The following is a 15,577-nucleotide window of genomic DNA, read 5'->3' on the forward strand; positions in this document are numbered from 1 at the left end:
AGTGTTATGGGAGGGGGATCTTAATAATGAGTATACAGAGGAGGCTTGGAAAGGAGCCATTCCCATAGCTACATCTACTTTTACTTGCAACCGCTTACGAGAAACCCAATACAAAAATTTACACCGCCTATATATAGCTCCTAATGTTTTGCATAAGATTACACCTCAGGTTTCCCCCTTCAGTATCAAATGTCAAAATGAAACTTGCATCCTTGTCCATTACCTTTGGGAATGCAAATTAATCGAACAATTTGGAGTTCTATATCTCAAGTACTGAGTAATATTTTTAAGAATGGGATCCAAAAGGACCGTGGATATTTTCTTCTTGGTTCACTTTCAAAAGAATGAACATTAACTTACTTGCAGCATAAACTATGTGATAAACTGTTACTGTTAGCTGTTTTCAGGTGCCTCCAGGTAATTGGGAAGTGAGCACCAAGGATGAGAGTTCACTCTTGTAGTTTGTTTTTTAAATCTGTGGGTGAATAGGTAGTTTTTTCTTTTTCCTCATAGTTTCTTTTTCTCCTCTTTTCCCCATATGTGTAATTGTAAATGTAAGGACTTTAACTGTATGCGATTCCCTTTCTTTTGCTTCTTTGTTATGTTTTTGTGTTTGTTCGGATGATAAATAAAAACTGTTGAATCACAAACTCACCTGAACTGGATCCTATCATTTTTATTTTTGTGTCATTTCTTGTAGATTGGTTTACCCGAATGTAGAATCTCTCTGTCATGGTTTGATCAGTAAACCTCATCCAGCTGGCTGCACTGAGAGGGAACCTGCTATACTGTGCATGTATTGAATTTTCCATTTGATGTTGTTGAATTCTTCCTTATTTTGTTGTATCCCTTTATGGACATGTAAAGAAAATCATTGTTGAGCTAATGCACGGTTTACTTCTGATCTATCTAAACTTCTCCATGAGCAGAACATGGCGTGGGCCAAAGCCCGGAGAACTAACCTCCACACTGATCGGCTGTTTTTCAAGCAGCTGTGTGACACGTGCACAGTTGTCATTAGAAAAGTCAAAGGTGATCATTTTCTTACAGAGACAACAATCTCAATCACACAATCTCTATAACCGCTTAAAGATTCAGGAGACATTAAAATGATCTGGTAATAAAACTGTTGGTCGGCTTAATGAACATTTTATGATGTTATAAGAAATAAATGTAAAATTACATAAAAGGTTCTGACTGTATAGTTTCTTTGTTTTTTACTGTAGTTGTAAAAATTTAAGTTTTTATATTGGAAACTTTTGTGTCATCTAATTGTTTACGACATTTAACCTGATCACTAGTGATGTGTCCTGTGTGTCGAAGCTTTGAAGAGTGTCGGGTAATCTTGGGGGAGTTTATGTGAAGCGCGTATCGAGGCTCGCTTTGATTACGTATGTAGTGACGTTCGAGGCCTCGTGGGCAGTCAGTAACATGTGACTGATTCAGGAACTGGCTCACCAGTTTGCGCCAGATTCGAATTAAAATGGGCAGCAAAACACAGCTGATTTCCCATCACACTGTTGTGCTACATAGTTACTTGACCATTTCTTCTTTGATGGAACCAGCAAGGAAGAGGTTTTTTAAATCTCATCTCTCCTAATAAAGTATGCACACAGTAATAAATATAACAAATGATAAGCACCATAATATAAATAAACAACACCACAGATCCTATAATCTGATTTCTGTCTTTTAGTTTACTAAAACGTGAAGCGCCACACGCTAGTTTGTGTCATTATCCAGATGTACATAAGCATGATGGCACAGTTACACAATCACACTAAAACTCGGTGCTGATAGTTTCCACTTTCTCTTTTGTATTAGACATATGGAGACAATATTTGGGATAAATAACCATGAAAACTATTTATTTATTCAGTTTAGAGGTTTACAAATCACATTATTATGATTAAAGAGCCTGTTTCACTTGAATCGTCCACTTGATGGCGCAGTAGAGTCGACCAGTTGGATGGAAAGCTTCAGTTCATCACTTCCCCAATACTTGCACTACCTATGTGACCAAACATCTGACATTTATAGCGCCTGAGTGGAGGAGGCACATAAACACAGACACTAAAACTCACGTATCCCACCATGACTTTATCTAGCAAAGTATTACCTTGAATCTCAAGCAGTACTGACAGACTATCCACATTTTCTCCATTTCTAACAGCTTTTAGTCTTTTTTATTCCAGTGATCTCTCCTCCTTTGATCATTTTCCTCAATGGAGAATAACTGAAATCCCTCCTCCTCCTTTCTACTCACCCACTATTTTCCTTTCCATGACTTCCTTTTAACAAACCATTTGCAATTTAAGTGTTTTATTCTTTTGTTCTGCATTTTTAAATTTTATACACAAACTCCCGTCTCGGAGCACCTTAGCTAGCTCCACATCAGATTATGCCAAAACACCCACCTAAATTCAAACTGCTTGTCTCACAAAAACTCCACCTATTGTCCCGCTCAACCCATCTATCCTCCCTAGAGCAGCCCAACAAGTCTTCACAGGTCCCAGGTTATAGCCAGCCCAATTCAGTCTCGAGTATATGTTGAAAATACGTCATAACTTTGAGTCACAAACTGACACTGAGCCTCTTCAGTAAATCCAGCAGCTTTTTAACATCATTAGAAGTGTTTGAGCTGCTGCAGATGTTTGTAAATCTGACCCTAAATGTTCCTTCTTCTTTAAAATTCAAACTAATGAATATCAATTCATTAGTTTGAATTAAGGGATTTAACAGGTTGTTATTGTTTATATGAGCTCCATAAAACGACAGGGTTAGAACACATTGTGAAGAAGTAAGATGTTTGTTTTGTAGTCCATCTTCTGCACATTGTAGTTTCACCAGGCGGACATGCGGCGTCACATTAAAGAGAGATGAGTGTAAAGCTGTTCATATTCTCAGCACCGCTCTTCCCTCTGAGTCATTAGCAATTCTCCTTTCCACAATGACGTTTTCATCGAGGCCAAGGAAGAGGGGTTAGGAAAAGGAGATAGGAAGTACTTTTGAATAGCACCTCACGTAGTTACATGTGTACAGCTGTGTCACGTGACCGCACAGCAACAAACAACGTCAAAGCAGGAAGAAGGGGGCGGAGCAAAGTGTGTGTGCGGGAGAGGAGTCGAGCAGAGAGAGCTGCTTTTTCACGAAACGGGAGTAAAGCAGTGAACTTAGAGGAGAGAAACAAACTAAAGCATCGATCATAAACCACTACCAACGTCCTGATCGATATCTGCATCGATCTGCCCACCCTTGTCTCCTGGATCGTAGCTGAGATCAGCGTGAACCACGTGGGTCTCTGCTCCCTGATCTGTTTCCTGTGTTTGGAAAGAGTTGCAGCTTCATCGCGGAGTTTCTCTCGGTTTGTGGGCTCATCTAAAGGTAAGCACCGAGCTAACTTTACTGTGAGTTCAGTTCATGTTGAGTTTAGCTCCTGAATGAGGTCTTCTGCTGCTCTCCTCGGTGTCTGTTCACAGTTTATTGTGAACACGTTGAGAGAAGAGTGAGAGAGTGTTTGGAGAAAAACACCTGCTAACCATTAGCTCAGCATGCTGGGAGAAGTTGAGCGTTTGCTGGCAGAAAGTTGGAACCTTTAGCTGCACTGCGTAAATTCTTTACGCCCAACGAGATAGGGTTCTTTAAAGGCTGCTTTGCTTTATTTTTAATTTGTTAGGTTAGGTTAATCATATCTGTAACCACCTTGTTGTTCTTTGTTTTTAAAGTGTTCCTGCAACTGCAGCATACATGCTAAGCTAGCTGTACCACGTTACTTCCGCGCATTGCATTGTGGGTACGAGTGGCAACAAAATTAAAACATCAACAAATCATTAATTCCGCGGTTTTAATCCCTACTTGCATTTTATTTGCCCCAAAAACAGTTATGTACAAAGTCCGTACGAAGATAGTTTCCAAAAAGGCAAAAAATCAAGTATGAGGAAAAATCAAAGGAGTGAAAGGGTCAGACCCATACAAGCATACAGAGTGGAGTAAGGGCGTTAGCCTGCTGCCCGACTTTTATCACGCACATATTTACTATTATATGGTCCTAAGTGTGAGTTCATACACTCACAAAATGTTTAGTAACTTCAGATCCCTGCAACAAGCCCAGGTCCAGTTTACTTTGGTGATTTGGACTATTCCATTTCACAGCTGTTGTTAAAATGTTTTCTTTATCTCCTGTACAGGCCAACGCAATCTAATTTTTGTTTCAGGTTGTAGTGTTACACAACTTTTTCAGATCCAATAAAAATAAAATAGGTGTTTCGTAATTCGGTCAATTTATTGTCTTTATATGTAACTGGCATTATTGTTTCATTCTATTATAGAATCGTATAAGAAAGATGCAAAATTGTAAAAATCCATTGTGCTTTATTAGCTGCTTCGGTGAAGAACAAATCAACAATGCAACAAAAAAAACATATCAAAACAACTTACTGGAAAACAGTTATTCATCACTTGATTGCTTCAATACAACACTTGGGCACATATATGCAGGACTTTTCGTGGCTGTTTTGATATCGCTCTCTCTCTTAACCGATCAAATCTGGCTGTGGTAGCAGCTTTAACCTGTATGACCAGGTTGATAGAGGGCGCCAGTCTGGATCACATTCCAGCATTTTGTAGGCTGGTTTTCCTACAAAATACAACAAACATTAGCCCGCAAAGCTATAGTGAACAAAGCAGCATAGCGCAACGAATTCAATTCCAAATAAATATAAGACTTAACCTAGACGTAACCTACATCAACGATTATGTTATGATAAATTACGTAATAACTACAACTAGAGCTGGGCGATATGAGATTTTTTCATATCACGATATGTTTTTTTCATTTCAGGCGATAACGATATCTATCACGATATAAGCCAAATAACTATATTTGTAAGATTTAAATGTGCCGTTGCTCACAAGTAAAATGTGAAATAATCAGCAGCTTGTTTTTATTTAAATATTTATTTCCCATAATAAGTTCAACAGGGTAGATGTACTTAAGGAACATGAGACTTTTTCAGATAAATAAAGGCAAATATTGCAAACTACACTAAAGGCAGCCACTAAAGCGTTTAAGTTTCAAAATAGAACAAACGAAACAGACTAAATTGTCAATTCCACTTAGAAACAAAATATTAATTCTAAAAATAAATCTTAGTTTGTTTTACAGAAGAACAGACAAAACTGACTAACTTTTGTCAATATCAAATAAACTGAGAACTAAAAGGAAATTCTCAATCTCTCCTTGTTGTATAGCTGAGCTTTTCAAACAGTTTTAACAGTTACTTTAGTCTGACAAAAGCCGAATGACGAATTAGCGCTTCCAGTCAGAGACTGAGGCTACGTCCACACGTACACGGGTATTTTTGAAAACGGAGATTTTCCGTTTTCGTTTTAAAAAATAATCCCGTCCACACATAAAGGCAGAAATGAAGGAAAACGCTGCTATGAACATGTCAAAGCAGCAGGTGGCGCTAGATTCCTAACCGTGCAGAAATGTTGGCCAATCAGAAGTCTAGAAGCCTCGGTGGGAAAAAGTAAACAAAGCTGGGGCATAGAAGCAGAACCGAGTCGTATGTGTGGACGGACAGTAACTGTGTGTATATGTAAGCATTTAAACACTGCAGAGAGTAGAATTAACAGTATTGTAGAAATTCATTTCACCGAAACAATAACGTGGCGCACAGTGTGACGCATGCACCAGTTTATTGTATTTCCAGACTTGCTTTCGGCACAATTTACAGTGCGCGCTACTCTGTTTTTTGTCAGACTTGAAATAGCCGAAATACCTTCACACTACGGAGCTTCTATGGCTCTTCCGTTCGACAATCTCTCCGGCATTGGAACCATCATCTGTTTTCTCCTCGGTAACCTTCGGTCACGCTCGGTTGATTTTTCTAGTCGGCACACTCATTTCCTCCATTACGCGCTGGCTCCATTACCCGCTGGCTGCTTCCCAAACAAACACACGTGCGGCTTGGCACTTGTGCTGTACGTAACAAGTCACGCGACGTGACGCTGCGGCTGTGATTGGTTCGGCTCTGCGCTACTTAATTTGGATTGGCTGACCTTTTTTTTTTTTTTTTTTTTTTAAGAGGACAAGAGCGGCAAGGTCTATCGCGATAGCTTAATTTCTCTATCGAGTAAAAGTTATATCGCGATACATATCGTTATCGTTCTATCGCCCAGCTCTAACTACAACAGAAGACTGACCTTTGTGGAAATTCTTGGAGCAGACTAACACGTGAGCTTGAGTGTTCTGAAAAGTTATATTTGGTCTTCGAGTGGCTGCAATCCAGGCCATCCGTCGCCTCTTTGTTACTTCGGAAACATGGCTTGAACAATTTCTCTTCCACGACGTAATCCGATAAAAACCGATCACTTTACCCGTCGGCTTCCTGTGGCTGTCATGCGACCGGCTATTGCAGTTAATAATACAACAACTTCTTGTCATTATTTGTTTCTTTTTATCGCTGTGTGACTGTTTTCATATGAAAAATTTAAATCTCTATTAGATTATGATAGAAAAAATGGTGATTTGGCCTAGCACATGCACACCCCACATACCTTGAAACATTAGTTTTAGAGGCCCAAAACACCCAACCGAACCATTTAATTTTTGTTAAATTAAAGACTAATTATGTCTTGGGTTTTAACTATTTAATAATAAAGAAGGAAACATCACAAAAAGCACTTAAGGTCATGAAAATTATTTTCAATTCATTGACACATCCACCTTATTTATTGAAAGTATCGGTATCAGCGATACTGGCCCATATCTACTTGTTATCGAATCGATACCAAAATATGCATCTTATTGCTAGTCAGGGCTCTAGAAACTAATTGGTTGGATATTCGATCTAATTTCTCAATGGTGTGACTAATCCTAGGTCGTCCAAGTAAAAAGGTCGCCTGTGGTCAATGACAGACAACGTACTGCCCATATATTGTGATCTAAACCAATCAGAGATAGTCAAGGGCGGAACCTCTAAGATGTCCATGCCCAAGGTATGGATATTGAGATGATCAATTCCAAGCCTTTATGGCATTTTTAATTTATTCTTCCTTTTTATTTTATATATCTTGAGATGTTTAAATTTCAGCTCAGTGAAGCACTTTAAGCACAAGAACTTCTTCAATGGTGTATTTTTTGGACTATAAGGCAGACTTAAAATCCTTAAATTTTCTCAAAAGTGTGCCTTATGTATGAATTCTGGTTGATAAGTGAAACTTTTTTCAACTTATTCTTCTTGCTTCCTCCACTTCCATACCATTGATTCATTAATGTTCAATTCTCTTGCAGCTGCTCTATTTCCATGTTCTCCTGGGTGACTGATAGAGTTTGCTTCATAAATTCAAATTCAAATTCAAATTTTATTTGTCACGTACACAGTCATACACAGTACGATATGTAGTGAAATGCTTGGACAACTGCTCGTGACCTAAAGAAAACAAAAAAAGGAAAAGGCTATGAATAAGATAGGAAATAAATATGAAAAATTAAAAAGGGTAAATTTAACTAGGAAGGAATAAAATATAAATTAAGGTTAAAAATGAAATAACTGTACAACACAAATTAGAATGAAGGGTAAATTTAACTGGGAGAATAAGATAAAATATATAAATTAAAGTTGAAAATAAAATAACTGTACAACAAAATACACAATATAGAACTATATAAGAATGTATGAGAGTCATAAGCAGAGTCTCTTAAAAGATGCCATTTTGGGGGCCTTACACACACAACAGAGTATTATTATGTTGAAGCACAATACGTATCACTCCGCGAGGATCCTGACTGTGGTAGCCTTAATGCTCTGACAATCCATCAAGCGGTGCAGCTTTGTGGACACTGTTTTTCAACAGTGTCCACTGCCTCACTGTGGTTTGATCTGAATCAAGTGTAAGTTTGTGGACCTTGTTGTTAAAGTCAGTGGAGCTTTTTATGTGGGTGTGGGGTGTGTTCCCCACAAAGGGTACTAGGATGGTAGTAATGTGCTGGACAATGTTGTAGGTGGCTGAGTTTATGCTGCTACCAATGAGCCTGAGTGGGACTCCTTCTTTGTGTATCTATGGAAGTTCATATATACAGGGTGCAGCATCCACCGGGTAAAGGTGGTGGTATGCAGGGAGCTCAGTGGCTTTTTCCCTTTCAACTTCTTGTAGGCAGCTGATGACTTTCTTTTTGCTTCTGGGGTTTCACCTTGAAGCTTCATAGGTATTGTTGTCACTGAGTGTAGTAATGTTTATTTGCTCTGCTTCTTCTCGTCAGGGATAAAATACATATCTATACTTTTGTGTCCCAGCTGAGTAACAGGAGGAGAAGAGTCTGGTGGAGCAGCAGAGGAACAGTTTCAGCCATTTGGATTCAGCTCAGCCACTACAGAGGAAACAATGACTTCAACACAGGAGGTGAGAAAAGTATCTCAGTTACTGTTATTGAAACTGTGTGCACAGTAGAGCAGGGCGATATGGCCAAAAAAATATGTCACACTATGTATTTGAAAATTTGAGATAACGATATAACTGATGATATAATTTTTGCGCGACAAAATACAACTCCACAACTTTACTAGCGCAAAAAAACCCCCATCCATTTATTTTCACTTAAACAAGCGGCTGTTTTTTTTATGTGCATTAAAGCTATATAAATATTTAACAGTGCAAATGCAAATTCCTTGCTGAAAGCTTAACCAAAGTGCATTTCCAGTAGAAATGGGCTGACATATCCTGAGCATAACCATGTATAATATCCACTGAAGTTAAAAAGAGGTGCTTTGCTACATTAAACTGCAGTGTGGCAAATAAAAAAAGTCAAATTTGTATTTTTCGGATCATAAGGTGCACGGGATTATAAGGCACATTAAGCGAAACAAAGCAGTCAGATAAATTAAACTTTATTAAACTCATTCTTCTTGCTTCCTCCACTTCTGTACCATTGATTCATTAATGCTGTATTCTATCACAGCTGCTCTATTCCCATGTTGTTGCAGTATATTAATGACTAACCTCGTATTGTGGATGGATTATCTCAGTTGTTCTCCTGACTGAAGTTTGGTCCGTTTATAGCATCCTGCCATGCGATTGCATTTGTCTCTAACCATCAGGAAACTTCACGTTAACTTTTATCGAGTGGAAAAGTGTTAGTGTTCATCCTCCAGCTTCACTGTTTATGTTATGCTAACATAGCTGTGTCGCTAGCGATCACGTAGCACATCATTATATATCAACTAGCCCAACTTCAGTAACCCTACAAACGTCAGTGCTGTTTAGTTTCCTGTCTTCATTTATGTTGGAAGTGATAGCAGAGCTGTACGTTTGAATTTTTTCAGAAATCTCTCAGTCAGAACATGCTATATCATGCTTAGGTAACTAGCGAAACTAGCGAGCTAACTTCCGGTAACTTCCTGTTAACTTCTAACTCCGTTAAATATAATAAATTTTGTTTTCATGGATGCCTGGAAGTTAAACATCATAGTTACACCTGGTAAAGCAGCAATGCTGATCGTTTTATTAAAGATGAAAGAATTTGGACAGTTTTTAACTCTCAGTGATGCTGCAGTGTTCGTTTGACTTTGGGATCTTACAGGACAGAGTTTAGGACCCAGATTACTCCCAGATTTACGAGCACCTTAGTCCGACAAATACGGCAATGACGACGGCCCGCTTGTATGTTCTACAATAAATGTGCTTTGTTGTATATCTGACGGACAAACACCAAACCAGTGAAGTTGCACCATTTTTAAAAGCCAATTCTGGTTCATCCGTTTCACTCAACAATCCGCTTTCTCCCCTCTCATTCTCCGTTGCCGCCGTGGTTTTTCGGCTATGTGCGTATGAAAACAAAGGCACTGCGCATGCGCGCTTTACCCATATTCTGTCGCGATATTTTATTTTCTTATCGTTGCCCAACATTTTACCGGTATTACCATGAACGGTATAATATGGCCCAGCCCTAGTGCACAGCTGGTTGTTTTTTCAAGTTAAAGTCAGCTTTATTGTCAAAGACCATACATACAGGCCCTAAGTGTACACTAAAATAATATAAAGATAAAAAATAAAATAGGAGCGTTATGTACAATAAAATACTGTACAATTATTTATTTATTTATTTATTTATTTATTTATTTATTTATTTTTGTCCCGTTTGGATCTTTAGCCATCAGAATTGTTGTCTTAAGGCCAAGAAAGATGCCAAGCGGATTTATTTTACCAAGTGGATCATCATGGCCTTGCCATATTGGTCCATTTGATTGACCTTTATTATAATTATGAATTTATTTTATTTTCAGTTGCTACAAACGGGACAGACTGTACAATTATTTAAACAGCAGTGTCCAACACAATCATGGTGCAGGAGCCATACCACACAGTGATGCAGCTGGTGAGGATACTCTCGGCGGTGCCTCTGTAGAAGGTGCTCATAATTGGGGTTGAGGCTCTTGCTCTCCTCACTTTTGCAGAGGCTGTAGAGTCGTTATTAAGCTTTGCTGACATGTGACGCAGTGTTTTTTGACCAGGAGAGATCTGAGATTTGCACACCCAGGAACTTGGTGCTGCTTACCTCTATAATGGGGCGATATGGCCAAAAATATTTATCACGATATACATTTGAAAATGTGCGATAACGATATAACTGACGATATAATTAACACGAGACAAAATACTTTCCAACCAATGTTCCCTCTAATTTTTCATGTGTCTGAGCGAACACACAAACTCCCTGAGCGGACACTTGGACCACTGTGAGCAACAGCAGACGTGTGCACTGTGGTCGCGCTAGTCCATTGAAGTTGCATGGTTTATTAAAATAATAAAATTACAGCATTTACATTTATGTTAGACTACTTTTAATTAACTGCTTTAGCCCACTTACAATGAAAATTTAAAAAAAATCTTGTTCATGACCTGTGTAGCATGTTAACACTATTGAAAGTAAAAATAAGAGAGTCCTGTAACTCTCTCTCTGCAAAATACAGTATATAATGACCAATGTTGGGCAATTAATTATGCAGTTACAAAAAAGTAACTGCGTTTTGCAAACAACAAAGCTTTTTGCAGCTATTTACATAAAAATGCAGCCAAGGTGTTTTTAAAATAAACATTTCAAACTATTTACAGAACAATCAGCTGTTCTGCATCAAATCTGATGCCACACAAATTATTTGTGCCGCTCCAAAAATATTTCTGTCCACTATGAGATGAAGGAGAACACCAGCCTGATACCTGCAGGCCTGACAGCAGCAGATGTATCACTGCTGTAACACCTGTAACATTCAGCAGTCGCCTCATTGTTCTGACACACACAACAAAACTATTGGCTACACTACACACTAACTACACACTAACTACACAAGATTATCTCTCACATCTCAACCCACCGCCGTCACTCCTAAAACTTCCTAAACCACTAAATGCCATGTTGCCATCATTTTTTGATTGGTCGACATGGTACATTTTCCGAGCAATAGGAAAGGGTGGGGGTGTTTTTGGTTTTGTCTTTGCTCACAGGCGGAGAGCGTTTTCCTTATAAAACGCCGTTATGACCATTTTTTCCCCCCCGCAGTAAACAACGACAGTATTCAGGAAGAAAACCAAACATTGCAGATATTTTTATCATAACTCTGGTTTTACGTGGCCGATCAACACAATTTAAAAACTGGTATAAAGTCCACACTTTTTCAATCAACTGTTCCGTCTGTCCTGCTCACATCTCCAATGGTTGTACATGTTGTCATTTACTTGACTTCACTGCACATCAGCTGCTTTGCCAGCTAAAACACTGGTGTCGGCACATAAGGACGCTGTGATAGTGTCCTTATGTGCAGGCAGGCTATAGACAGGCTATATATGAATGTGAATCGCATTATTGGCTGGACTATGGGATAATGTGGCATTGTTCTAATCCCATACGGGAGCAGCCAGTCACTTACTGACTAACACTGCACAGGGCTTGCAAAATCGCTAGCCCGACGTCCCGGAGCTAGCGGTATCTCCGGTCGGGCGACCAAAATCTATCTCAGCCCCGCCCGCTGGGTTATCATATAGCCCAACGGGGCTCCTCCATACATAAAGAATCCACATTCACAAACAAAAACCACAAAGTTATAAGAAAACACAACGATCATATTTTCAGCACACATTGAAACAACAACATCATCAGTTGGACTCCCCATTTTTCATGAAATGAAAGATTTTCTCCAGCGATCAATATTTCTTCAGTTATGTTATTTTCATTCCAATTCTCATTGTAGCACGTCATTGTAATGTGAAACTACCAACAAAATGTGGTGGCAACACACCTAGAACTTGTTTGTTGACATCTTTGATTCCACTAATGGAGTTTCAGTTTGTTCCACGACTGCATTTCACTCACTGCCTCTGTTTGTATCTCTGTCACTGCAGGACCAACATGGAGCGAGAAGTCAGCGCTCTCAGGAGGCCGACAAACCTCACAGAAGAAAGGGAGAGAAAACATACAGCTGTGATGAGTGTGGGAAGAATTTTAGTGGGGCTGGACACTTAAAAGCACACAAACTCATCCACAGTGGAATTAAAGCATACAGCTGTGAGCTGTGTGGAAAGTCTTTTACTCAGGCTGGAAGTTTAAAAACACACAAACTCATCCACAGTGGAATTAAAGCATACAGCTGTGAGCTGTGTGGAAAGTCTTTTACCCAACCTCAAGGCTTAAAATCACATCAGCTCAGCCACAGTGGAATTAAAGCACACAGCTGTGAGCTGTGTGGAAAGTCTTTTAAGACGGTTGGACACTTATATAGACACCAACGCATCCACAGTGGCTTTAAACCATACAGCTGTGATCAGTGTGGCAAAACTTTTTCTTGCAGTGAAAACTTACAACTTCATCAAGTTGTCCACACTGGAATTAAGCCGTACAGCTGCGACATTTGTGGAAAAACCTTCCGCTGGCTACTCAGCCGAAATAATCACGTACGCATTCACACCAAAAATGATGTTTACTGCTGTGATCAGTGTGGCAAAGTGTTTGTGAGATATAAAGACTTAGAGCGCCACATGTTTACCCACACTGAGGAGAGACCTTATAAATGTGACCTCTGTGATAAGGCTTTTAAAGATCCACATTCCCTGAAATCACACCAACAGATCCACACCAGAAAGAAACTCTACAAGTGCAGTTACTGTGAGGTATGTATTTATATTTTTACAGTTGCAGTTATTTTGAAGTATTATGTGAATTAAGTTTAATTTCAAAGCTAAATGAGACATGAAAACGTCATGTACAGAATATTCAATCAAGTTTGAGACAAATCAGAATCTTTCCTGATGTTGGAAAAACGTAAAGTTTTAAAAGCTTCTCCCCTTGCTGTCTATCTAACATTCACACTTGGGAAAGCTTGGGGTTAGTATCTTGTGACATGCAGAGTAGAGCATCCATCGATTTAACCAACAATCTTCACATGAAGTCGTTTACCTACAAATGAAGAGTCATTTTCGCCCAGTACGCTGAGTGTTACAATATGTAATTGGATGTTGGCAGAGCTGATCTTTATTTCAAGCGAGATTCAGGATAAAAATGTTGAAGGAATTCCCTGACTTCCACTGTCTTTGTGTCTTTGTTTAGAAGCAGAGCGACACAGATGGATCCAGTTCTCAACCCTGCCGTCACTGTGGTGATGGGAAAGCGTTTCACTGTGACCTTTGTGGAAAAACTTTCAGTCAGCAGTGGTGCCTAACATTACATCAACGTAGACACACTGGAAACAAAATGAACTACTGCAAAGAATGTGGTAGAGGCTTCCCCACACCAAGTACATTAAAAATACATGAGCTTATTCACAGTGGGGTTAAAAAGCACGTCTGTGATCAGTGCGGGTCATCCTTCACCACTGCAGGTCACCTCAAACAGCATAAACGCGTGCACACCGGAGAGAAACCATACAAGTGCAGACACTGTGACAGAAGCTTCTCACAATCAAGTAATCGTAACCTTCATGAACGTAGACACATGGAAGAGAACATCAGCTGTGACCAGTGTGACAAGACCTTCAAGAGTCTCAGTTCATACTCCGAACACAAACAATCCCACACTGTCCCCACAGTTTTACAGTTACCAATGTGCCAAAACATTCACTTCATTATTTGCTCTGTGCAAACATCAACATCAAGCGGACCTGAAGTCACTGGATCACAATGAATCTGAAGAGACAGAAAGATCCTCTTCTGGTTTCAGGATCAGACTTTAAAAACCTTGAGATCAGGCTCCACAGAGTTCAGGTGGAGTCTCCTGTAAAGAGTGTCAGCTGATGTCACACTTGGATCTGATGAGGTAGCTCTGATTTCTGGATTTACAGTGAATAATCCTGAATGGTACATTCAGGAAGATAGAAGTATAGATATCTACATCTAATTCTTGTTTTTCTTTGGCTACCTTTGATATTCCATTTCAAAATGAATGTGTTTTTTCATGTATTTAGTTTTACTTTAGTTTATTTCCTGTCCTGTTGATCCACATGTTCTGTAGCTGTTTTCTGTTTGTCGTTTGTGTTGTGAAATCCTGATACTACTAAAGATTTGGTTATATTTGATTAACTCTAACGTTTGTTTTATTAAACACTTATTAAATAGTTTGGTGTAAAAAAATAAAATAAAGAAATTGTCTCACAACAAGTATTTTGAGCCATGATTTCAGGTTCAGATTAACTGTTTTTAATGGCACATGTGGAGTGCCATCAGGGGACACTTGGTTGTTCTCCACTCACACTGAACAGGGTTCCTGCAACTCAGTAAAAAATTATCTTCAATGAAAATAAATTCGTAATTTTCATCCCAGAACTTTGCTGTGGATAGGTAGTTTGCAGAGGGTGTGTTTAAGATACTGAAAGGATGAGTTTACCCTTCCAAACTGTAAACAAACTGTGTGCTTATTAATAACTGAAGTTAGATTACAGGAGGGTAAATTGAGTTTAAGAGTTTTTAGTGTCATTAAGATGGCTCTTCTTTTACCTGACTTATATCCCCATGAAAGCTTTCCATGTAGGGGATGTTGACTGAGGTAATGCAGTCGGACAAGGGAGGATCCACACAGATACATGACCTCAACCTCTTTAAAGCTTGGCGAGAGGTTCTAGTGAGCCTGGTTAAGGGAACAGATGAGTTGGGGCCGGAGGTGCCAAGTTCTACCATTCCCGCCTCCCTCCTTTTTGATAACCATCTCACACAGGACCAGAGGACGAATTGCAACAGTGTTTTGCAGATGTGTTCTCCCCCCTGCCTAACTGTATGACTCATCATCGAGCACCATGCAGTCTGGCGTGATGGTGCATTCACAGCCCTATGTGATGCCTGAACATAAAAGGCAATTGTTCAGAGAGAATTTTCCAAAATGCTGAAAATGGGAGTAATAGAAGAATCGCAACCCCATAGTTGTAGTTGTAGCCTCAGTTGGGCGGCCGGGTGTGTGTGGCAGAGGTGTGGTCTGGCCTGCTGCATTGGTTAGTTAGTTAGTTAGTTAGTTAGTTTTGACCTGGACCTCACGGTTCTTTCTGGAGCATAAAGAAATAGGAGTTCAGACAGGTAAGAATGGGCTTGGCATTTAAGG

At 39.3% G+C, this 15,577-nt stretch overlaps 1 protein-coding gene across 2 annotated transcripts; it reads left to right on the forward strand.

The window, feature by feature from the left end:
* The first annotated feature begins 3,092 nt into the window (after nt 1–3,092).
* On the forward strand, nt 3,093–14,646 carry LOC143420407 (uncharacterized). 2 transcript variants are annotated; one of them, XR_013100225.1, is made up of 4 exons: nt 3,093–3,384; nt 8,301–8,406; nt 12,400–13,164; nt 13,601–14,646. XR_013100225.1 is itself a non-coding variant. In XM_076888530.1 (3 exons), the coding sequence occupies exons 1-3, from the start codon at nt 10,343–10,345 to the stop codon at nt 14,171–14,173; spliced, it is 1,374 nt and encodes a 457-aa protein (XP_076744645.1). In that variant the 5' UTR covers nt 10,320–10,342; the 3' UTR covers nt 14,174–14,646. The 2 variants fall into 2 exon arrangements, 1 of the variants encoding a protein (XP_076744645.1); XM_076888530.1 differs by lacking the exons at nt 3,093–3,384; nt 8,301–8,406 and adding an exon at nt 10,320–10,378.
* The last annotated feature ends 931 nt before the right edge of the window (nt 14,647–15,577 follow it).

Source organism: Maylandia zebra, linkage group LG9 (genome assembly GCF_041146795.1).
Source record: "Maylandia zebra isolate NMK-2024a linkage group LG9, Mzebra_GT3a, whole genome shotgun sequence".
Classification (NCBI taxonomy): domain Eukaryota; kingdom Metazoa; phylum Chordata; class Actinopteri; order Cichliformes; family Cichlidae; genus Maylandia; species Maylandia zebra.